This window comes from Neophocaena asiaeorientalis, unplaced genomic scaffold, assembly GCF_003031525.2.
Source record: "Neophocaena asiaeorientalis asiaeorientalis breed wild unplaced genomic scaffold, Neophocaena_asiaeorientalis_V1.1 scaffold773, whole genome shotgun sequence".
NCBI lineage: Eukaryota > Metazoa > Chordata > Mammalia > Artiodactyla > Phocoenidae > Neophocaena > Neophocaena asiaeorientalis.
Genome location: NW_020172815.1, coordinates 69956 through 95725, shown reverse-complemented (window position 1 = coordinate 95725; position 25770 = coordinate 69956). Strand labels below are relative to the sequence as shown.

At 36.2% G+C, this 25770-nt stretch overlaps 1 protein-coding gene across 2 annotated transcripts in view; it reads left to right on the top strand.

The window, feature by feature from the left end:
* Positions 1-25770, top strand: part of RAPGEF6 (Rap guanine nucleotide exchange factor 6) — a 177026-nt gene that overhangs the window by 104884 nt on the left and 46372 nt on the right. Inside the window, exons 1-2 of one of the 2 annotated variants that reach the window (XM_024741654.1) lie at positions 2650-2746; positions 16760-16891. In XM_024741654.1, coding sequence (XP_024597422.1) covers positions 2693-2746; positions 16760-16891 — 186 coding nt within the window. In that variant the 5' untranslated portion in view covers positions 2650-2692. Of the gene's footprint in view, positions 1-2649; positions 2747-16759; positions 16892-25770 lie in introns of those variants that run through there. The other variant, XM_024741655.1, reaches the window with a different exon arrangement.

Here is a 25770-nt window from a genome sequence, read left to right as displayed (position 1 = left end):
GAATATAATTACTGTCTTGCGTTGAAACTGAAATGTTTTTCAGTCACGTAATGTTTACATACAGGATATCTTTTAGAAATTTATCTTTAGGAAATGTTTGGCTTCATTTACATACAAGGTGCCTACTATCATTTTTCTGTTTTTAAAAATGAGTGTTAAAATTAGATTTCAGTTAATTTATTCTTAAATACTTAACATTTTGTTGAAATTCCAACTCATAGGTTATTTAAATTAATTGAGTTGAAAAAATACATTGGTGCTTGAAAATTAACCTGTGCATAATTTCCATGTTTTAGGGTTAGAAAACTAGGGTCATGTTTATTTCTTAGATTTAGTTTTATATTTAAGTGTAAATTTTGTGTGTTCCTTTGAAATTTTTCAGGAAACAGATAATTCTTAAGTTTTATGGAAATCCAGATTCATAAATGGTCACTTATTGTGAAAGTATGACTTGTCTTTATTCAGAATAAAACCTAGTTTTACTAAAGTCAGTTCTAGTCTTATAAGTAGCAGCGTAGTTCAGATTGGCAGCATAGTGTTGTTCAGAAAGTGACTTATAGTTTGCTCAGGTGTATTGAAGAACTCTTTGTTTGTTTGCTTATTTGTTTGTTTTTGGCTAGTAACAAGGTGTTCATCTCTTGACAGTAAAGTCCTTTGTAATAACACCTGTCTCTCAGGTAATAATTTCTCTTATTGCACACCTCTTCCCTCAAAATGGTGGTAGGTAAATAAAGCAAGATAATTCAGTTACTTTGATTTATTCATTGATGTTATTCTCATAATTTTGCTGCCTGGAGGGGTATTAACTGTATTTTACCATTGGAAACTGTGTCTTACTTTGGCCATTGAGAGGCACCATTGCAACCTTTAGTGCAAACTCTTTGTGGTAGTATCTGCACTAGATGCCTTGTGGCAGAATCTTGAAGAATAGGGTGGGTACTAGTGGAATTGTGTTTTCAGATTGGAGGAGGTGTGGCAAGAATTAAAATTTTCCTATAATTTTTATAGAAAAATATTTCCTTTTAGTCCAAGCTCAATTTGGAAGCAGGTTGAATCATTTTCTTTTCTGATTCCTTCTGAGTTTTACTTGCTTCTGGTCTCTTTCTAGGAATTTAGCATTGGGCTGTAGGAAAGTACCACATTGCATAGATTATTCTTCCTCAGAGGGGTTGGTGAATGCCGCACGTCAGCTCTTGTGCCTGTGATTTTTTTTTTTTCCAGCTTTTCTTTTGGGAAATGAAATTGTTTCCATTTAAATGTACTATTTACATACAAATCTTAGTACCAGTTTTGATATTTTTAATGTTAATTTAGAGTGGTCTTGAAGGTTATACCTTTCAGAACAGTTATTTGATAAATAGGAAGTTTTGCAAGCAGAATACATATGTGACATCTGAGAACTAGGCTGCCTTCTGTATTTGCAATGCAAGAGTATCTTACCAGAGCTAATTATTTTCCCTTGGGAGGACAATACTGTGTTAAATTTCAATAGTAATATGGCTTCCCAAATAAAGCTGTGTATCAATGCACAGAATTAAAAATCAAAATGGATTTTTAAGACTGAAACAGAGAGATGCTTTAGCCAGTTTTTTTCTTACAGAATTTAGCTAGCTGACACGTTTCACGGGAAGGGTGTGTGTGTGTTTTCAATAAATTGCTCTTTGGGTTACATCTGCAGATACAGTAGCCAATTGATCTAATGCAGTTCTGAAGGCTTTCTATACAGGTGATGTCATCCTTTTAGCTCTATTCTCCTCCCACTCTCTTTCCTTCTTATTAGATATTTCATCTTACTGCAGAGCATAGAATCAATAGGAGCTTCTCCTTAGGGAGCTGCTGTGAAACAGGCAAGGACAGTAGGAATTAAAACACTAGCATACAGTCTTGCTTTAAGCAGAAGATGTAGTGTTTTTGTACCATATCATATATAAATTTTCAACCAGAAAGCCAGACTTAGATCCACAGTACTATCTTACTGATGCATTAGAACAAGGAGCAATGCTGCAGAGCCGTAAATAGTCCATGTGAAAAGAGAAATTTTTAATTTTGGAGATTCTCAAGCATTCTACAGGACAAACCTGTTAGAGCATATATCTTCTAACTACCACTTGCTCAGTGGTTGATTTTTTTTTTTTTTTAAACCTCTGGTGGTTAACAATATAAAGAAGAAACTTTCATCTTAAGGATACAGTGTTCTGGTTTGCTTCTGATGCAGAAGAATTACTGCAGTGCTTACTCTACAGAATGAAATAAGTTGAAGAAAAGACAAAGCTGTCTTTGGAAAGGTTTCTCAGAATCAAGCAACACGGATTTGGTGCATGTTGCCTTATTTGCTTTGATTGATACAGTATTAACTGTTCAGTTACCACTGTGCATGCCTGTGCCAGGTGCCTGAGGAAGGATGTGTCTGTATGTTTTGAGCCAGAAATCTAAACATCTTGATTTACTGTGATTTGCTTGTTAAAAGTGAACATTTTGTTGAAAAGTATTCCAGTTATTTAGAAGCTAAATTCTAAGCTATTGAAAGCTCCTGATATCAGTTTGAAAGGGATTTGGAGAAGCTGTCTTTACACTGCAATTTACACTGCAAATGGTATATGATTTATAAGAAAGAAAGTTAAAAGAATTTTGTCAACATACTCATCGGTGTGGCTCTGTTTTGAAAAGGAAACTATCCTTTGCAGCTCAGGAAATGGCTTTTCTTGTTCGCTGTTATGCCAACTGTCTTCAGCCATGGGCCTCCAAAGTAAGTAATTATTTTCTTTGAGATTGATATAATCTACCTATTACATTTAAATTCTACCTATTGTGAATTGTAAATGAGCTGTATTGTACTATTATATTTTCCAAACTTTAAAAAAATAAGAACTACAAAACAGTCTAAACTCATTCTCATGGCCATTTTGTTTTTCAACTTAAAGGAATCTCTAAAATATTCTAATACACCTCTAAGAGGATTTGAAAAATACTTTCTTAATTAATCTGTAGACTTAAAATGCAATGCATTTGAAGTATATTGTTTTCAGACTGAATCATCATTTGTTTATGCCTATTTCTGTACTTCTCTGTGATCATACTCTAACTTGAATGTATTGTATTTCCTCATTTCCTTGAAGGGTTGATGTATTTGGCTATGTTAGTCTAATTTATAGTCTGTGTTATACAACATTTAGTAAACACTTTAATTGTAACAATGACTGTGTTAAGATTGCTTTATGGTTGTGTTGAATTAGATATAGGCACAATAGAAGCATCTCTTAGGATGATCTGAAATCATGTCTTTGTTTAAAGGTTGTCCTATTGATGGTGACTAAGGAAGAAATACTGTGGTAGCATCATGGTATAATGTTTTATCTGAAAGATAGCTCGTTGGATATCTCTCTTAAAGGCAGCTTCTGGAAGGACATTTAAATTCACTGTCCATTTGGCAAAGAGCTGATTGAAATGTAAAGAGATGGAAAGATGCCTAGGTACACAGTTCATTTGTACTATTACCTGGTAAGGCATGGATGGTCTCTTTAGTGCAAATGCCACCTGTGGGGCCCATGCATTGCTGAGGCTTGGCACTGAGGTTTAAAATGACACATGGAAGGGAAATGGATGAGACCAGGTGAAAAAGATTCAAACAAAAGAATGAGATATAGGGGTTATTCTTCAGAATACCTATAAAAAATAGCCTTTTGGGGTACTGGTATCCAACTTTCAATGTAAGATTTAACAAGTATAGAAGAGGCAAAGAGCATTGTAAAGATTAGATTGTAAGGTTTCATTAAATGATAACAAATATCTGAACAGGATTTCGTGAGTGGTACTTTACTATGTAAATTAAGTGTTTATGATAGTGTACATCTCTCCTATCGCCCCACCCACCCACCCCAACTCTCATGTTATTGTTTATTATTGATGGAATATTAACTGAATTGTGATTAAACACGTTAAACTTGTGGTTAAGTTTTCATACTTGCTACTTTTGGTTTTCTAATACATTTTACTCATTTTTATTCATGTATTTTTCCCATTCTGCTACTCAGATTCAGTATACTTCTGAGTTGATTTATTTTCTTGATCAAATAAATAGTTCTAGCAACAATGTTCAAAATGCTTTCCTTTATATTTACCCTTCAAATATTTGCTTATTTGTATATAAAATAATAAATCTCAAGTCTTTTTCCCTTTAGCATTATTTGCTTTGTTTTGTTTTATTTTTTATCCTTGATACCGTAAAGTTTTACCATGGATTATCTAATATTTTGTTTTGTTTTCTTTCCCCTTTTTGGCACTTGAAAGTCTTTCTCAAGCTGAAGATTCCCATTTGTCTTCACTTGTGGGAAATGTATTAGTTTTTGAAAACTGCAACTCTTTTTTTCTCTTGTCACTCCACATGTTGGAACTCTAGATCTATCCATAATGTCTCTCAACATTTGTTTCATACTTTATTCTCACTCTGTGCCTTCCTAGTTTGATATTCTAACTCGTTAACTAATTCTCCACTTGTGACTAATTTCTGTCCTGCTATTTACCTTTTAAATTTCTAAATTTAATTATTATGTTATTGATACCTGAAATCTCTTAATTGATGTTTTTTTACAACCACCCTTGTTTAATAACTTGTTTTCATTTTGTGGATGCTATTCTTTTTTCCTGATTGTCTTATCAGCTCTTTCTTCAAGTTCAGATTTTTCTTAGGTGAGTTTTTTTGTTGTTTTCTTTCAGGGGTTTGACTTTTCTTGATTGATTCTTATTTGAGAGCTCATCGTCCGGTCTGTTACAGTTGCTTGCCCCAAGTGACTGTGTACTAGATGGAGGAGGCATTACTACTTTGGCTTCCATCTTCCTTAGGTAGCTCCTACAGTCACTGGTCTAGGAAGTGCTTCCATTCTCACTTTTATACACAGCTAAATCTATAGGTTATTTCTTGACACTTCCCTAGCTTTACCTATCTGCAGCATTTGACACAGTTGATCACTTCCTCCTCCTTGACATTCTTTCTTCAGAGTAAAAGTCAACCATGACTTGCCAGACAGTATGTGATCTCTCTTCCTCTCATCTTCCCCTACACTCCTCCTTGTTACACTACTCCAACTACTCTGGTTTCCTTGTGTGTCCTCAAACTTGTCAGGCATTCTTAAACTGATTTCCTATTTTCTCAAGAATTCTATTTGCACTTTTAACAAACCCACTGTTAAGTGCAAATATTGATTGAACACTGCTCTGTGGTTTTAAAAATGTTAAAAAGTGGGGAGAAATATGTGTCTTAGAGTTAAAAAAAAACTCTAATATTTATTGAGTTATTTAACAGTGCCCCCCCATCCTTATCTTTCAGGAAAAATAATGAGTTAGGAATGCAATTTCACATGCCTCAGGCACAGTGCTGCTGTATATATGCAAGGCTGCTATGATTAGTTATAGCTGTTTCCTTTAGGGCTTTTGGGAAATTTAGACTGTTTCCATTAAACAGGCTCCAGACTGCTTTGGGAGCCTTAGGATCTATTTTTAACCCTCTCTCTCACTGTCAGCTGACACTTCTTTGATATGACACTCTGTCTAGCCCTAGAAAGTACTTTATAATTCTGGTGGCTTGCTTTTAATTTCATAAGGCCTCTATCTTCTTGTGCCTTGACGAATGTTTCCTGTCTCCCATATGTATGATTTTCTTCCATTTCATCTTCTATGCTTCCAGAGTAATGTGTTCTAAAGGTATATTCTCATAGTCATTTTCTTGCTTAAAACTCTTTAGTAGGTCTTTTCTAAGACAGGGAATCTAAGCATCCCAAAATGCTATGTCTGGCCCTTCATCTCTTGTGTCTTCCTGTAGTATACATCTCTACCTGAGCTACACTGGTTTGCTTACTGTTTCCTGAATGTGTCATGCTCATTCAAGTCTCTGGCCTAATATTGTTCAACAGAAATAAAATGTGAATTACATATGTAATTTTAAACCTTCCGGTAGCCTTATTTTTTAAAAAAATACTTTATAAGGTGAATTTAATGTAATAATATATCCAGTAGAGTTTTTAAAATATGTAATAAAAATAGAGTAATTATTAGTGAGATAGTTCCTTTTTTTGTTTGTTTTTACTGAATTCAAATTTGCATTGTATACTTACAGCATGTCTCAATTTGACTAGCCACACTTCAAGTGCTCAGTAGCCATGTTTGACTTAGGGCTACCACATTGGACATTGTGATTCTGGGTCTTTGTCAGGACTCTTCAGTACATTTAGTCTGCTCTCTACCCCTAATGAGAATGAGATCTTTCTTTCTAAGTTGCATTTGTTATTTTGTTACTTATTCTAATTTTTAAAATATCTTTATGGGAGTATAATTGCTTTATAATGTGGCATTAGTTTCTGCTGTACAACAAAGTGAATCAGTTATATGTATACATATATCCCCATATGCCCTCCCTCTTGAGCATCCCTCCCCCCCTCCCTATCCCACCCTTCTAGGTCATCACAAAGCATCAAGCTGATCTCCCTGTGCTATGCAGCAGCTTCCCACTAGCCATCGTTTTACATTTGGTAGTGTACATATGTCACTGCTACACTCTCACTTTATCCCAGCTTCCCCTTACCCCTCCGCGTCCTCGAGCCCATTCTCTACGTCTGCGTCTTTATTCCTGCCCTGCCACTAGGTTCATCAGTACGGTTTTTTAGATTCCATATATGTGCGTTAGCATACGGTATTTGTTTTTCTCTTTCTTACTTTACTCTGTATGACAGACTCTAGGTCCATCCACCTCACTACAAATAACTCAATTTCGTTTCTTTTTCTGGCTAATATTCCATTGTATATATGTGCCACATCTTCTTTATCCATTCATCTGTTGATGGACATTTAGGTTGCTTCCGTGTCCTGGTTACTGTAAGTAGTGCTGCAATGAACATTGTGGTACATGTATCTTTTGAATTATTTAATTGTTTTTTAAAATCTCCCCAAACCCATGATATCTATAACTATTATGACTAGCACCAGGTATACACTAAGTGCTCTTTATTGAGTAACTGGGAAATTAGACCACCAAGCTTGTTAGAAATTTATTTCTATTTATAGTTAGTGAGTATGTGTTTCTGAACTGTCTTACTGTGAGTAGCATACAGGAACTTACAGACTATGTAATGTGCCCAAGAATCATCTTTATTCTTTGATAGTTTTAAGGTTAATGGATAAGTGACTTCTGGATAGGCACAGTTCCTCTGTATCAGGTAGCTACGCTTTAAAAAGAAAGTTCTAACAATGCAGTTTGGAATTTAATAATAAACTTTGAGGAATGCTGTTCTGTCGGGGAATTGTGTAGTTTTTAAACATTATTTTTAGGGTTAATAATAGATATTATTTCATACTTTAGAGCCCTTTGAATAACCTTCATTTAAATGAAATAATGCTTGGGTGTGAATTATAAGGGGCAAAAAGTTTCAGATAGCAAACTTATTAAAGGGTAAATTTCCCTGCAAACTTATTAAAGGGTAAATTTCCCTACTATCATTCGTAGTTTTGGCAGGTTATTCTTGAAGACTCAGTTTTTAAATATGAATTAGAATCTTGAACATTTGTGTAATATTACACTTATGCTATACATGCCTGCATTCATGCCAATTTAGATTGAAGGAGATCTCTGCCACTGCTCCCCCCCAAACTAATTGTCCTATAAATGTTTCTTGGATAGATGGATGGGATTGTCCCAAAGCATTATTTCTTACATTGACAGGGTGTTAATAAGAATATTGGGGGAAAAAGAAGTTTTGAAAATGCTGGGTGAAACAGATTTCTTTTTTGTGGGACTTCTTGAACCCTCCATAAATATGCTTATGCTTGTTGTAAAGAGTTAAAGGGGCATATGGTATAGCATTATTTGCTAATTTATTCAGCCATCAACCCCCTCCCCCCAATATGTCCATGAATTTTGTATTCTGAAACAGTATTACAGCATATACAGTTCAGGAAATGCTACTCACCCTGAAATACTGAATGTGTCTGTGCTAAGACTTCATCTGTTCAGATATCTGTGGAAACCCTCTGAGTGACAGTGTTCAGAAGTCAAATATTCACTCAGTTTTTCTTTTTTTTTTTTTTTTTGAATAAATTAATTTTATTTATTTTTGGCTACGTTGGGTCTTTGTTGCTGTGCATGGGCTTTCTCTAGTTGCAGCGAGCGGGGCTACTCTTCATTGTGGTGTGCGGGCTTCTCATCATGATGGCTTCTCTTGTTGCGGAGCACAGGATATAGGCGCACGGGCTTCAGTATTTGTGGCACACAGACTCAGTAGATGTGGCTAGCGGGCTCAGGCTTAGTACTTGTGGCACATGGGCTTAGTTGCTTCGCGGCATGTAGGATCTTCCTGGACCAGGGCTGGAACCCGTGTCCCCTGCATTGACAGGCAGATTCTTAACCACTGTGCCACCAGGGAAGTCCCCCACTCAGTTGTTCTTAATGAGCAGGTGTTGTATGTGGGGTAGGCATCACTATGGTAGGCTTTCATTAGGTAGTAAAAGTGAAATATAAATTATATAACAATATATTTATGTTTATGTATATAATATACAATGGGAATATAAAGAGTGTGAGTGCTGCATTCAAAGGAGTGAAGTGAAAACGCACTCCTTTTTCACTTCCCATTCATTTCTCAGCTTCCTCATGTTGGGAGTTTTTGTTGTTAATCTAATTTTATATCAATTTCTACTCTGTTTCCAGTGCTTATAAGGTAAATGTTCATTGTTGGCTCTAGTTTAAATCAAGTGTATCAGTATTTGTCATGTTCTCACAAGGCATTCTAATAAAACTCATCTTTGGATCTTAATATTTTCAACATTATAAAAAGTCAGAATGTATACTGTGTGTATAGCAACCCCTAGTTGCTAAGAGGTACAGAATTTCAGTACATTCCAGTGTTTGTGGACACTTTTAAATGGGAAGGAAGAAAATTGCCCTCACATACATGTGTATATATTTGTTTTCAGTTCTGAAATTTTTCAAATAGTTTATTTTTAGAAGTAATAGGGGAATTCTTTCTCCATATGGAAGTATAACATCTCAGCTAGATATTGCAAATAAAGCTAAAATTCCTTTTGGACCACCAGCCCCGATCTTTCACGTTCACTATAGAGTGATACTGTTGGTTATCTAGTGTGTATGTTCCTCCAAGTTTTTTCCCCCAAACCTAGATAAGTATATACCCAGAAAATATGTGGTATTATTTTTATGTTTTTTTTAAAAAATGAGTCACATCTTTCACATTTATGACGAACCTTGGTTTTTCAATCAGTAAATCTGAGAGAACTATCCAGGTTTGAACATACAGATGTGTTTTATACCTTGAACTGTTGCATTGTATTCCATAATGAGCTATATAACAATTCAGCTATTCTCCCTGCGATACTTGTTTATCATTTAAACTATTACAAACATTATAATGAATGTCCTTGTACATTCCCCCTTGTATACCTGTATGCTTCTTTAGGGTAGGTACCCAAAGAAGAGTTGTTGAGTCATAAGGTTTATATATTTTAAATGTAGTAAATCTTACATTTGCTCCCTCAGAGTGGCTACTCCCCAAATCACTGTCCAGAGTAGCTGTATCAGTTCATAACTCCCTGTAGCAATTTATAAAAGTATTGTTTTCCTCCATTGCCTTGCCCATATTCTGTATTACGAAATTATCTTTTTGCCGGTCTGATGGGGAAAAAAGTTATTTGTATTAATTTTTATTTCTGTGATTGCTGGCAATGTTTAGCAATCTCTTCCAGCCGTTTTTTCTCCTGCTGCTATTACTTAAGTGGCCCCATGTTAAGATGGCAGAGCCAAGAGAACAAAGCAGCCTGGATATCTGAGTTTCTGCATGTGAAACAGTTGCCCCAAAGAGTTGCCTGGACCTATAGGGTACTTCGAGTCGGCGAAATATACACTTTGCTGGGTTAAGCCTGTGTGAGACATACAGTGTTGATCTTGTGTCACTGCCCTTCCCAGAAACCTACAGTAGTTCTCTGTTGCAGGAATCAATTTCTAAATACCTAGCTTAACATTTTTTATTACATTCTACCTCTTCTTAATACATCTCTTTCCCTTTACATGTATACATAGTCTTCAAGAAACTATGTACTTTCATAATCTGTGTCTGTATTTAAGCCATTAGCCTTCCCAGCCTCCAAATAAAACTTTGACACTAGTCTTCATTGGATAGGTGAACTCCAACAGAGCTCAGAAGTTCAGGTATAAGAAATGGGTTTGGAAAATAGGGAATTTTGCCAGACCTGGTAGGCTGGAAGATGATGGGGTAAGTGAATTGAGGTTGCTGATGAAAAGTCAGCTATTAAATCCTGGCTGGGGTCAGGAAAGGAAAAAGGGCAGATGAGCTGAAAGACAGTGGAGAAGTTTTAAGAAATTAAGAATTCCTATTGGAAGAAAACCTTTTCCTTTATGTTTTCTTTGTTTTAAAGAAAATGGTAAGTACTGGGTGTTATGAACTCCCAACTTAATATCAGGAAACAACTTCGTAGGAAAGAACAACAGATTTATAGTCAGGCAGCCTAGGTTTCAGATTTCAATACTCCTGCTTCCTAGCTATGTGACCATGGGCAAGCTTTATAACTTCTCTGGGTGTTGGTTTCCTAATCTGTAAATCGGGTAAAATAATAACATCTACCTATTAATTCATTTAATTGGAGGAGCAACCCTAGCCCTAATAAGCATTAGTCCTACTACAGCCTTCATTACATTTATCATTCTTATTTTACTCACTATTCTTGAATTTGCAGTAGCCCTTACTCAAATTAGATAATCTATATAAAAAGCATGTAGAAGGATATATTTGCTGTAGTATACCTATTTGGTAAATATAGTGAGCACTCAGCTGTTAGTTTCAATCATCATCATCATTATTCCCATCAGATAGCTAGGTTGAGAGGATTCCTATATGAAGATCTAAGTTTTCTTCATGACTTAGAAAGCAGATCTATATGCTTATAACTCTTTGTGTTCTCTCCACTATTCGACTGAGCTCCTTGATGGTAGGACCCATCTGTTTTCATCTTTTCTAGCAGAGTTCCTGGCATAAAGTAGAGTATAGCAGAGTACTGAAATCAGGTGAACCTGGGTTTGAATTTCAACTTCACTGCTTACGTGAGTGTGAGGTCTAGGGCAAGTTGCTTAGTCTAATTGCCTCAGTTCCTCATCAGTAAGGTAGGGATGATAATAATAATGCTTGCCATTTAGGGTCTAGTAAGGATGATGATTACTCAGTACGTTGTAAGTATCATTACCAAACCAGTTTATAGATATGCTCTTGTGGCTTTGGTTCACTGTGTTACTTTTATGGTTGATCTCCTTTTCCTTGGTCTTACCTCTGTAGGAATCTTGGAAAATAAAATATCTTCCTCATCCCAACACCCCAACCAGACATTTGTCATTTTAAAATTATATTCAGTCTTTGCCTTTCTGTCTACTTCATTACTAGATGAGATTTTTTTCTTTGTATCTAAACAGTAGACACTAAGTAAGAGGAACACCTTTGAGGTGGAACATACTCCTCTATCTTCTGTATTATTGAAACCAGTTATTGGTAGCTCTTTGATTTTCTGCTTCCGTTTTTAGTACTCATAATAGAGCTATAAAATGGCCTCTAAGCATGGCTTTAGCTTATTCCACAGGTTTTGATATATAGCATTTTAATTTTTATTCTGTTTAAATATTTTCTAATTTCCAGTGTGACTTCATTGACCTATGGGCTATTTAGAGGTTTGTTTTATAACTTCCCAAATACATAATAGTTTTCTAGTTATCTTTTTATTACTTATTTCTACCTTATTTGCACTGTAATCATAGGATATTCTCTGTGTAATTTTAACCTTTTGAATTTTGTCGAGGCCTGCCTTACTATCAGTGCTTATAAATGTTTATGTATATACCCTAAAATTATGTATTCTATGGTTTTTTTAAATAAATTTATTTATTTATTTATTTTTGGCTGTGTTGGGTCTTCGTTGCTGTGCGTCTTCGTTGCTGGGCTTTCTCTAGTTTTGGCGAGCAGGGGCTACTCTTTGTTGAGGTGTGCAGGTTCCTCATTGCGGTGGCTTCTCTCGTTGTGGAGCACAGGCTCTAGGCGCGCAGGCTTCAGTAGTTGCAGCACACAGTCTCGGTAGTTGTGGCTCACGGGCTGGAGAGCACAGGCTCAGTAGTTGTGATTCTCGGACTTAGTTGCTCCACGGCATGTGGGATCTTCCCGGACCAGGGATTGAACCCATGTCCCCTGCATTGGCAGGCGGATTCTCGACCACTGTGCCACCAGAGAAGCCCAAAAATGTATTCTGTAGTTGTTGATTGCAGTGTTCTGTGTGTTGATATATACACTTCAGGTCAGATTTGTTAATTATGTTCATATCTTCTGTATCTACTTTTTTTTATTTGCTTATTCTGTCCCTGAGAGATGGGTGGTAAAAGTTTCGTGGCATAATTGTAGATTCATCTAGTTCTTCTTTTATTGTTTTCATTTTTTTACCTAATACAGTTTGAGGCTGTGTAACTAGGTGCAAATCTATTTAGTGTTGAACTTTTTATCATTATGAAATGTCCCCTTTTGCGTCTATTAATGCTTTTGTCTCAAAGTCTACTTCATCTGACATTAATATAACTACATAAGCTTTCTTATGGTTTGTGTTACTATTTTATATAGTCAATATTCATGTTGATTTACTCACACATTTCCGATTTTCATTGGTTTTCCTTCATCTAGAAGCTTTCATTTGGAATCATTTTCTGTCTCCCAGTGGATTTTCCTCACTGTAGATCTGCCGTGGGAGTATTTCTCTTCATTTCTGTTTCTCTGAAAATGACTGTTTTGCCCATTTTGAGGACTGGTTTTACTGGGTGTAGAATTCTAGCTCTTAGAGATAACACTTCATTGTCTTCTGGCTTCCAAGTTGAGAAGTGAGCCATCAGTTTAATTTTGCTCTTGTCAAAGCAATCTCTTTTTTTCCAGACTGCTCTTAAGACTTTTCTCTTTGTTTCTTTCCCCAACACTTCTACCCTGGTGTGCACAGGTATGGGTTGGCTTTTATTTATCTTGCCTGTAATTCTTAAAGCTACTTGGTCTGTGAGTACCTTTTTTAACTTTGAAAAATGCTTAGCCGTCATTTCTATGCCTTAAGTACTCTTCTGTTTCTATGACTCCGGTTATTCAGATGTTACCTTCTCACTGTATATCCTTTGGCTCTTGGCCCGTCTCTCCTAGCTTCATTCTTTTTACTCTCCATGCTTCATTCTAGATATTTTTTCAGACCAATGTTTATTTTTCTGTTTTTTCTTAGCTCTATCAAATTTGTTACTGAATCCATCTGTTGACTTTCTATTTTAAAATTTATTTATTTATTTTTAATACCTTTATTGGAGTATAACTGCTTTACAGTGGTGTGTTAGTTTCTGCTTTTTAACAAAAGTGAATCAACTATACATATACATATACCCCCATATCTCCTCCCTGTTGCATCTCCCTCCCACCCTCCCTATCCCACCCCTCTAGGTGGTCAAAAAGCGCCTAGCTGATCTCCCTGTGCTATGCAGCTGCTTCCCACTAGCTATCTATTTTACAGTTGGTAGTGTATATATGTCCATGCTACTCTCTCACTTCGTCCAAGCATACCGTTCCACCTCCCCGTGTCCTCAAGTCCATTCTCTACGTCTGCATCTTTATTCCTGTCCTGCCCCTAGGTTCTTCAGAACCATTTTCTTTTTATTTTTAATTCCATATATATGTGTTAGCATACAGTATTTGTTTTTCTTTTTCTGAATTACTTCACTCTGTATGACAGACTCTAGGTCCATCCACCTCACTACAAATAACTCAATTTTGTTTCTTTTTATGGCTGAGTAATATTCCATTGTATATATGTGCCAAATCTTCTTTATCCATCTGTCTTTTGATGGACACTTAGGTTGCTTCCATGTCCTGGCTATTGTAAATAGTGCTGCAGTGAACATTGTGGTACATGACTGTTTGAATTATGGTTTTCTCAGGGTATATGCCCAATAGTGGGATTGCTGGGTCATAAGGTAGTTCTATTTTTACTTTTTTAGGGAACCCTCCATACTGTTCTCCATAGTGACTATCAATTTACATTACCACCAACAGTGCAAGAGGGTTCCCATTTCTCCACACCCTCTGCAGCATTTATTGTTTGTAGATTTTTTTGATGATAGCCATTCTGACTGGTGTGAGGTGATACCTCATTGTAGTTTTGATTTACATTTCTCTAACGATTAGTGATGTTGAGCATTGTTTCATGTCTTTGTTGGCAATCTGTATATCTTCTTTGGAGAAATGTCTATTTAGATCTTCTGCCCATTTTTGGATTGGGTTGTTTGTTTTTTTTATATTGAGCTGCATGAGCTGCTTGTATATTTTGGAGATTAATCCTTTGTCAGTTGTTTTGCTTGCAAATATTTCCTCCAACTCTGAGGGTTGTCTTCTCATCTTGTTTATGGTTTCCTTTGCTGTGCAAAAGCTTTTACGTTTCATTAGGTCCCATTTGTTTATTTTGGTTTTATTTCCATTTCTGTAGGAGGTAGGTCAAAAAAGATCTTGCTGTTATTTATGTCAAAGAGTGTTCTTTCTATGTTTTTTCCTCTAAGAGTTGTATAGTGTCTGGCCTCACATTTAGGTCTTTAATCCATTTGGAGTTTATTTTTGTGTATGGTGTTAGGGAGTGTTCTAATTTCATTCTTTTACATGTAGCTCCAGTTTTCCCAGCACCACTTATTGAAGAGGCTGTCTTTTCTTCATTGTATATTCTTGCCTCCTTTGTCCAAGATGAGGTGACCATATGAGCATGAGTTTATCTCTGGGCTTTCTATCCTGTTTTTTTGCTAAAATTCTTAGTGTTGTCTTTCTCTGTGTATGTCATGATCGATAAACTGGACCAAATATGGCCTGTGAGCTGTATGACCTGTGAGCTAAGAATGATTTTTACATTTTTAAAAGGTTGTTTAAATTTTCAAAGAAAAAAAGAGTAATACCACAGAGATTGTATGTGGCTTGCAAAAGCGTAAAGTGTGTACTCTTTGGTCCCCTGAGGAAAATGTTTTCCAACCACTGGTATATATTAAATACAGTTATTTTAGGATCTGTATCTGATAACTCCATTTTTTGGAAGTTTTTCTTCACTGGTTTCTAGAGTTTATTATTTCCCTTAGTTTTCATGAATGCCATCTTGTCTCCTAATGTGCCTGGTTTTATTTGAGCAATGGATATTGTGTATGGAATTTGTTTTTAGTATTTTGAGGCCTAGGATGATTTGTTTTTTTTTCTGTGGTGAAGTTTTGTGTTTGCTTTCAGTAGCTGACTGGAAGCATTAGTAATCCTGTATAACTTTAATCCAAAATCAGGGATTGAGATGATTGTAAAATGAGCATCAGTTTACTTTTGGATCACACTTATTTACTAGGGTATAATGTACTTTCCAGGGTCCAAATCCAAAGCATGGCCCTTCCATGCTAGGCCTTCGAATATAACTTTTGTCTCTCTAACCAGGGGCTGTCAGAAGTGCTTCTCAACCTGTTTGCCTCCTCTTTAGGAATCAGAAAATACTCTTAAGAGAAAAGCACCTTCAAGGATCAGATTGTGTGTGTTACTGTTTTTCTGTATATCTGAGTTACAGGATTCATCTGAATTACCTATCCCAGCAGGGGAAGTTTGTTATGTAGTTTTTTTCATGTAAATTTTTATAATTACCATGACTTCCTCTTGAGATAATATAATTCAGGCTTGGATGTTTTCTCCTTCAGAGTATATTTAGTTTCCACTGTTAATGCATGTGTTTCTTTAACATTTTCCTGTAATAAAGTAATGTGAAACCCTGCTCTAAAAAGTAAATAGATTTCTCTCAGTAGTCCTGAATAGCTAGTTGCAGAGAAATTATTTGGAAAATACATCATCATATTGCCTTTGTAAAATTTTCTCTCACCGCTTTGGAGCACAGTGGTTTGTATCTTGTCTCAACTCCTGTAGCATTTATTTTGTAAAATTTTTTAAAGTTTTATGGTGCGAATTATATTGTACAACTTGTATCGCTGACCATATTAAAGATGAGGTGGTGGAATCATTTCCTTCTGCATCTCTTGTATTCCTATACCTAGCATAGACATTCATTAAATAATTATGATTACTAACAAATTTTTTAGGGGCCAACTATAAGCTAATACAATATTAAATGAAAAGAGGCTTACTAAATTTTTGGAATATTGAATGCAGTCAACTGTTACCTTTTTTAAGTCTTGGTGCCAGATGCTGTACTTTAATCCAAGATTTTGCTGTTTTGTTCTGGAATTAGCAACCATTTTGTGTTAGTGAGGGGTGTGTGTGTGTGTGTGTGTGTATGTGTGTGTGTGTTTGTGTGTGTATGTATGTGTGTGAGAGAGAGAGGGAGGGAGGGAGTGAGCGAGCGAGCATTCCTACCTTTTACGGTAGCAACAGCTGATATTTTTATTTGAGGAAAGGCCAGTTTTTTCCTCTGAAATACCATTACTCATGGTAATGTCTTTTGAAAACTGCTAAGTGGGCTTCCACTGTAGGCTTGCCTAACAGTCAGAATGCTGATTTGGTTCTTAGCACTTTCTAAGATTTTTCCCAAGAATGGAGAATTTAGATGAGAAATTAGGTTGCACAGAAATGTACATAAAACAAAATGTTGTTGCAGAAGTTACAGTGTGTCAAGAACTCTTTAAAGGTAATGCTTGATATTTAGATTATCTTAAATTATTTTTCTTTTTCAGCTTCCAGCCGATCTTACCAAGATGCACATTGCAGACAACCCTCATCCACAGGTGACTCATGTGTCTTCTAGTCAGTCTGGTTGTAGCATTGCCAGTGACTCTGGGAGCAGCAGTTTATCAGATATCTATCAGGTAATACGTTAGGAGTTTGTTTGCTGTGCATATGGCTTTTTTAATTCTGCCAAATACCTTGTGCTTGTGCCTTAGGTGGTCATGTATCTTTTAACTAGGGTGTGAAATTCTGACATAAGGTCTTTGAGAAAATATGCTTTGTTTACTGTGTCAAATTTACAAGCCTAATGAAAGAGGTGATCTATCTTTTGAGAGTGATTAAATATGGTCCAGCAGTGCATGAATATAGAGTTCTTTTTAATTTCTTTTATCCAAGTGAATCTATATTAATATATAATATTTGCGTTAGAAAATGGTTCTTGAAACAACTGAACTTAAATTTATAAAAAGGCAATTTTTATTATATTCAATAGTTGATTAGTTAAGTCTTCTATAAGTAAAGTCATGAAGAAGATTAGACTTGCCTTTGTATTGTAAAGACTTAAATTTTCCAGTGGCCACATTTAAAAATTAAAAGGAAACAGGTAAAATTAATTTTAATAATATATTTTATTTAGCACAGTATATTCAAATATTATTTCAACATGTAATCAGTGTTTAAAAATTATGAATGAGTTATTTTTTCATACTAAGTCTTCAAAAGGCAAAGTTTAATATTAACTTACGGCACACCTCAATTCAGACAAGACACATTTTTCGAGTACCACATATGGCTAGTGGCTACCATAGAGTACTGATTTGTTGTAATAGAATCATTGTTGTCTGAGGAAAACAGTTTAGATTGTGGTTCTGTTGAGTTGCATGGATTTAGCTGTTTTATGAAAATCAGCGTTCCTCTGTTAAGGGAAGTTTGCAGGCAGGTGCAAAATGGAAAAAAGCCTCCATTTTTGGTTTATGTGAGGCTTTTTTCTACAAAGATTGTTGCTGTGGACATGCCATCTAAATCCCCCTGTTTGGCATTTTATAGTAGAGAGAACAAGGAATTCTTCTTGACCATTTTATAGTAGATAGAACAGGGAGTTTTTAAAGAGAAAAGTTAAAAACAGTGCAGTGGTTCTGGGGTCACTTACTGTGTTCATGGATTTGTTGGGCTTCATGCATTCTACCCCTCCGCAAAAGAAGTATCTGTGGATTAAGTTAGAGTTGTTGCATACCTAAAAGTCAAAGTACAGCTGTGCTTCTCTGGACTCTTTGTTTTTCCTAGGAAGAACACTAAGGAAGATTGACCCTGGATTAATTTTTTAAAGTTCAGGGATGTGGCTTTAGATTTTTCTTTAGATTTTTCTCAAGATAAGTGGGAATGTCTGGACCTTTCAAAGAGAGACAGTAAAGCAGAGATGTAATGTTGATGAACTATAGGTACCTGAACTCACTAGTATATCCATCTCTAAGCCAGATGTGATCACCTTTTTGGAGCAAGGAGCAGAGCCCCCGATGGTTGTGAGAAAAGGGACAAGAGGATAGTGCAGGGATTGAGGTTCAAGGTCACTTGGAAAGGCCGTGCTTTACACTGAACTGATAGATGGGCTGTACACAGTGGGGCCCTGATTCTTTGGCAAGATCCTGGAGGAGCTTCTGAAGAATTGTGCTTATATTAGCATCCACAGGATGTTCACCTACTGGATGACCCACCTGAAGCTGGGGCTCGAGCCTACCTGCTGGTATGGTTGGAGGTCTTCTCCTGTAGGACCATGACCATGTATGTGGCTGCCCTGCGCCAACCTTTTGTATGTTTTCCTTCCTCAGTAGCACTTTCCACAGTTCATTCTACCTTTTAAGAGATTCATTTTAACATAGCATAACATGTGGACAGGTATCCTTGCCAGCTTTCCTGCACATCAAAAAAGTCCCTTCATTACAAAATAAACAAGATACCTTTTCATACCCCCAGAAACCTGAAGGTTACCATTGGCCCTCCTCCCCTGATCATGATAATTCACTGTTAAGTCATATCAGTTCTGCTTCCTATGTCATTGTGTTTGTGTGTTTGTATGTATATGTTTGATGCTGAGATGTAATTTACAAATAATAAAATTTACCCTTTTTAGCGTAGCTTACATGAAGACATAGATTATTTCTATCACCTCAAAAAGGGCTTTGTATGCTCCTTTTTAGTCAGTTCCTTCTCCTTATCCCCAGCTGCTGGCAGCCACCAATCTGTTTTCCGCCCTTTTGGTTTTACGTTTTCCAGAAGGTCACATAAATGAAAACATATAGTTAAAAGATGATGCTGTGAAATGCGTCAACTAACGAACAAGATAAAATAAGTTTTAATGAATTTAGGGAGAGTAAACAGATGAGCAAAAACGACGAAATTCAAGAACCAAAACAGAAATTCAGAAATTTCAAGGAGAAGACTATTATAATACTAAAGTCAAATATGCAAAAATGTAAGATAAACTCTTTTAAGTGCAGCCAAAGAAGGTAAAAGTCCCCAAACTCAGACCTTGGTTAAGCCTAGGACACTAGCCAAAGGATATAAACAGAATAAAGGTTAAAACAAAACAAATATACAAAGATAAAAACAGAAGGAAAAGAAATCAGAATCTTAAAGTAAATAAATACATACGTATTTGTCTTATACTGTATACATGGAATGTATATATGAATTCAAGACGTGTTACCAAATAGTAACAGTTTTTCTGCTGATGGTAGGATTGTGGGTAGTTTTTATTATGTTCCTTCGGCTTGTCTTATGTTTTTCTCAATGGACATTATTATTTCTACATTTAAAAAATTTTAGAGGACATAAATAGAGTGTATAGTTAAAAATAAAAGTTGAATAAAATTGTGGGAAAGGATTAAAGGAATTATTACTAGAGGGTAAAAGGAATATGAACAGAATAATAATAGACTGATAAACTATATCTCCTATAATATAGAATTTCTAGACCTACAATTTAAAAAATTAAAAAAAAACAAAAACTATGGATAAGGTAAATAATACCAACTAAATTATGTGTGTGTGTCCAATTGGGTCCTCAGGACTAAAAGAGAAGAAAAGAGCATAGAGTTAAATATCAATACTGGACCTTCAGTCTCTCTCTTAACCTCAGGCCTCCTTTTAGTACTTGTGAAAGGTGTGAATACACTCTTTGGTTAACAGATGTTTGGTCCACACCAAAAGGTCCTTGGTATTTGATCTTGTCCCAGACCATTTGGCATGGACCAAATATGCTCATGGACATTTTGGACAGGACCAAGCATCCTTCAAGGCACCTTTTAGTTACAGATGTACGTTGCCAGTGTATATACCTTGACCAGCAACATTTGAAATAGTTTTCCTGGTTATCCAAATTTCAACATTTGAGAGGTTTTAAAAGTGAATACGTAACCCAGTCATGGCCTATAACAGTATAAGCAGAGCCTTACAAAATATGCGAGTACATTTAACCCTTGAACAAAATAGGTTTGAACTGCATGGGTCCACTTATACGTGGATTTTTTTCCCCCAATAAATACATACTACAGTACTACACGTACAGAACCGCACGTACAGAGGGCTGACTGTAAAGTTATATGTGGATTTTCAGCTGTGGGGGGGAAGGGGGTTGGTGTCACTAACACCAATGGTTTTCAAGGGTGAAATGTATTTTTAATTTGGAGGATTGGAGGGGAAAGAGAAGAGAGACATACTAACAGCAGTTTGTAACAGGAATATTGTTTACAGTACCATTTTATATGGCCAAATGTATGACTATGCTCCTATGTATTTCCTTCTTGAGAGCTTTCATGTGTTCTGGTTTAAAAGTAAAAGCTCTTGGATCTCAAAGAAAGTTCAAAATAAAGCATTTATCACAGGTTAGAAAAAATGCAAGTAATTGTTTCAGTATGAATATGTTTCTAATCAGATTAGCTTAAAATTTAGCTAAGAGTATGCATTAAGATGTTAGAATGTTCTTGGATAGAATATGTATCTTCAAAGAATACTCAAGAGAAATTAGGAGGGTTGCTTTCTGGATTCCTTTTCCAAGAGCTGGAGGATTGTAAAATGTAAAATGTTAATTATTGAACCTAAAGCAGTTGTCTTGTCATTAACTTATTTTTAAATAACCTGAGGTACCCATTCATCCCCCACCTATCTTTTTTGGTTTCTATATAGGAAGTAAATGTGATCCTAAAAATCCCACCTCATGGAAGCATAATTCCTTAACTCAGAGCTCTACTGCCAATCTCTCCAAAACTCTGGTGCCATGTTTCCACCTGCATGTTCTTTTGATACTTCAACTAGCTTTTTGCCCTGCTACATGTTTTCTTCCACTTGTCTTTAATATTTCTGTTAAGAATATCATGTCTCCTAGGCAAAGTCTCAGTTATCTTTGCCTATTTCCATTTTTTAAACTTCTCCTTTCATTACAAGAAGAATGACTTTCCTTCTCTTAAAAAATCTTCAGTGCTTCACCATTATCTAATTTACACTCTTCATTTCAAATTTATATTCAAATTCCAAGCCTTTCATTTCTAACCATAGTCTGCAAATCTGGTTTTATATTCCACTGTTTCCCACTTAACACATTCTAGATTCTGGTCCATGACAAATACAAATGCTATTCCCTGAACGTGTTTGTCTTTTCCCTAGCCCTGTTTTGGTAATGCTGTTCTTCCTGCAGCTCCACCTGGATGACATTTTCCTATTGCCTCTCACATGTTGGGACCTACAGCAGTTTTTCTGTGGCTCTTATCACTTTTTTTCACTCTGCTTTTTAGTGTGGTTACTTTTAAACTTGATCTTTTTCTTCATCATGGTAAATTTGTAGTGTGCAGAGTTTGTTTCTTCCTTTTGTTGTCTCACACTGAGTTAAGCACAGTGTTGGCACTTAGAAAGCAATCTAGAATTTTTTTTAGTTGAATTACATTTGAAAGTAGAAATCAGTATTTCCAGGGAAAATGCAGAGGATCACTGCTAACTAATTGATGATCCAGACCAACGGAGGCATTACTTTGACCACCTGCCCTGTTGTAGAGATAATGGAATGGGCCGGCCTGGACAGCATTATTGTGAAGGATTAATTTCACAGGGTTCTTGCCCTGACTAGAAAGACAGAGAGGAAACATAAGGACTAAGTGATCCATGAAAAAGGTTGAATGAAATATTAAAAATGGGAATTCAGAAAAGATAAGCACTGAAAGTCTAAGATTCTGGCTTAATATTTGCTCTAAATTTGAGAATGTGGCTTCTATAAGCTTGTATAACTTCTTATTCTAACCTGTAGTTCCCCTCATCATACCTCCATGTTTATGTAGATGCAAACAGGAAGAGGAAATCCGCTGGTGGTTTATTTGGAGAAGGCCAAGTCAACAGAAAATCACCTCAGACTGTCTGCCTCACCAAATTATATTTACACATATACACATTCATACTGTGGGAACAAGAAAAATGCAAGAAGTTTAATACCTGTCTTGTTAGCCCTTTCACCAACATACTTTTGTTTTTTTCTGGGCTTAATCCATTTATCATAATATTTCTGAGGGTCTGCTGTATTCCAACTGCTGGGTTAAAATAGTTGAAAGGCCAGGGCTCCGATCTTTTTCGAACCCTACCTTAATGAATGTGGCATATCTTTTGACCTACTTTTTTCTAACAACTTTGATACTATGTGAGTCTCTGTTCAATTTTCTTTTTGGCTTTTTTCCTCTCTTTCCTTCAGTTTGGGTAGTTTTTATTGCCCTTCTTCAAGTTTACTCTTCTTGCAGTTTACATTTCTTTATTGGTATTTCCCATTTTACCCTTAATTATGTTTGTACTTTCTTTTGAATCCTTGAATTTGCTTGTAATAAATGTCAAAAATTCATGTCTCCTAATTTCATCATTCCTGCATCTCTTTATATTGATTGGTTTTTCTCCTGATTATGGGTCACATTTCCATGTTCTTCATCTGTCTAGTAATTTTATATTGTATGCTGGATATTGTGGATACTACATTTAAAAAAAATCTTACCTAGTTATTAAAGAAACATTTTTCCTAGGAACTGCATCCTCAGCAGCATCATATAGTGACTACCAGTCCTGATGGTCCTCATATCTACCTTTACCTTAAAGACCTGGCTTGCCTTTGTTTAGTCAAGGATTTATATATATTTTTAAATTTTTATTTTATTTATTTATGGCTGCATTGGGTCTTCGTTGCTGCTTGCAAGCTTTCTCTAGTTGCAGCAAGTGGGGGCTACTCTTCGTCGCAGTGCAGAGATCCCCACTGTGGTGGCTTCTCCTGTTGTGGAGCCCAGGCTCTAGGCGCATGGGCTTCAGTAGGTGTGGCACATGGGCTCAGTAGTTGTGGCTCTCGGGCTCTAGAGCACAGGCTCAGTAGTTGTGGTGCATGGGCTTAGTTGCTACGCGACATGTGGGATCTTCCCGGACCAGGGCTGGAAGCTGTGTGCCCTGCATTGGCAGGCGGATTCTTAACCACTGCGCCACCAGGGAAGCCCTGGTCAAGGATTTAGTCCTTGGACTCTATGTAGCACATTTTGTACACTTTTTTAAAAATTACAAAATCCTTTGTAATTTTTTAGCATGTTTCTGGCCACTCTTTCATATATCTTTTTTTACATCTTTATTGGAGTATAATTGCTTTACAATGGTGTGTTTGTTTCTGCTTTATAACAAAGTGAATCAATTATACATATGTTCCCATATCTCCTCCCTCTTGCGTCTCCCTCCCTCCTACCCTCCCTTTCCCACGCATCCAAGTGGTCACAAAGCACCGAGCTGATCTCCCTGTGCTATGTGGCTGCTTCCCACTAGCTATCTATTTTACATTTGGTGGTGTATATATGTCCACAGCACTCTCTCACTTTGGCACAGCTTACTCTTCCCCCTCCCCATATCCTCAAGTCCATTCTCTAGTAGGCCTGTGTCTTTATTCCCATCTTACCCCTAGGTTCTTCATGACATTTTTTTTTTCTTAGATTCCATATATATGTTAGCATATGGTATTTGTCTTTCTCTTTCTGACTTACTTCACTCTGTATGACAGACTGTAGGTCCATCCACCTCACTCCAAATAACTCAATTTCGTTTCTTTTTATGGCTGAGTAATATTCCATTGTGTATATGTGCCACATCTTCTTTGTCCATTCATCCGATGATGGACAGTTAGGTTGTTTCCATCTCCTGGCTATGTAAATAGAGCTGCAATGAACATTTTGGTACATGACTCTTTTTGAATTATGGTTTTCTCAGGGTATATGCCCAGTAGTGGGATTGTTGGGTCATATGGTAGTTCTATTTGTAGTTTTTTGAGGAACCTCCATACTGTTCTCCATAGTGGCTGTACCAATTCACATTCCCACCAGCAGTGCAAGAGTGTTCCCTTTTCTCCACACCCTCTCCAGCATTTATTATTTCTAGATTTTTTTGATGATGGCCATTCTGACCGGTGTGAGATGATATCTCATTGTAGTTTTCATTTGCATTTCTCTAATGATTAATGATGTTGAGCATTCCTTCATGTGTTTGTTGGCAGTGTGTATATCATCTTTGGAGAAATGTCTCTTTAGGTGTTCTGCCCATTTTTGGACTGGGTTGTTTGCTTTTTTGTTATTGAGCTGCATGAGCTGCTTGTAAATTTTGGAGATTAATCCTTAGTCCCTTGCTTCATTTGCAAATATTTTCTCCCATTCTAAGGGTAGTCATTTGGTCTTGTTTATGGTTTCCTTTGCTGTGCAAAAGCTTTGAAGTTTCATTAGGTCCCATTTGTTTATTTTTGTTTTTATTTCCATTTCTCTAGGAGGTGGGTCAAAAAGGATCTTGCTGTGATTTATGTCATAGAGTGTTCTGCCTATGTTTTCCTCTAAGAGTTTGATAGTTTCTGGCCTTACATTTAGGTCTTTAATCCATTTTGAGCTTATTTTTGTGTATGGTGTTAGGGAGTGATCTAATCTCATACTTTTACATGTACCTGTCCAGTTTTCCCAGCACCACTTATTGAAGAGGCTGTCCTTTCTCCACTGTACATTCCTGCCTCCTTTATCAAAGATAAGGTGACCATATGTGCGTGGGTTTATCTCTGGGCTTTCTATCCTGTTCCATTGATCTATCTTTCTGTTTTTGTGCCAGTACCATACTGTCTTGATTACTGTAGCTTTGTAGTATAGTCTGAAGTCAGGGACCCTGATTCCTCCAGCTCCGTTTTTCGTTCTCAAGATTGCTTTGGCTATTCGGGATCTTTAATCTTTCCATACAAATTGTGAAATATTTTGTTCAGTTTCTGTGAAAAATGCCAGTGGTAGTTTGACAGGGATTGCATTGAATCTGTAGATTGCTTTGGGTAGTATTGTCATTTTCACAATGTTGATTCTTCCAATCCAAGAACATGATATATCTTTCCATCTATTTGTATCATCTTTAATTTCTTTCATCAGTGTCTTATAATTTTCTGCATACAGGTCTTTTGTCTCCTTAGGTGGGTTTATTCCTAGATATTTTATTCTTTTTGTTGCAATGGTAAATGGGTGTGTTTTCTTGAGTTCACTTTCAGATTTTTCATCATTACTGTATAGGAATGCCAGAGATTTCTGTGCATTAATTTTGTATCCTGCTACTTTACCAAATTCATTGATTAGCTCTAGTAGTTTTCTGGTAGCATCTTTAGGATTCTCTATGTATAGTATCATGTCATCTGCAAACAGTGACAGCTTTACTTCTTCTCTTCCGATTTGGATTCCTTTTATTTCCTTTTCTTCTCTGATTGCTGTGGCTAAAACTTCCAAAACTATGTTGAATATGAGTGGTGAGAGTGGGCAACCTTGTCTTGTTCCTGATTTTAGTGGAAATGCTTTCAGTTTTTCACCATTGAGGATGATGTTGGCTGTGGGTCTGTTATATATGGCCTTTATTATGTTGAGGAAAGATCCTATGCCTACTTTCAGAAGGGTTTTTATCATAAATGCGTGTTGAATTTTGTCGAAAGCTTTCTCTGCGTCTATTGAGATGATCATAT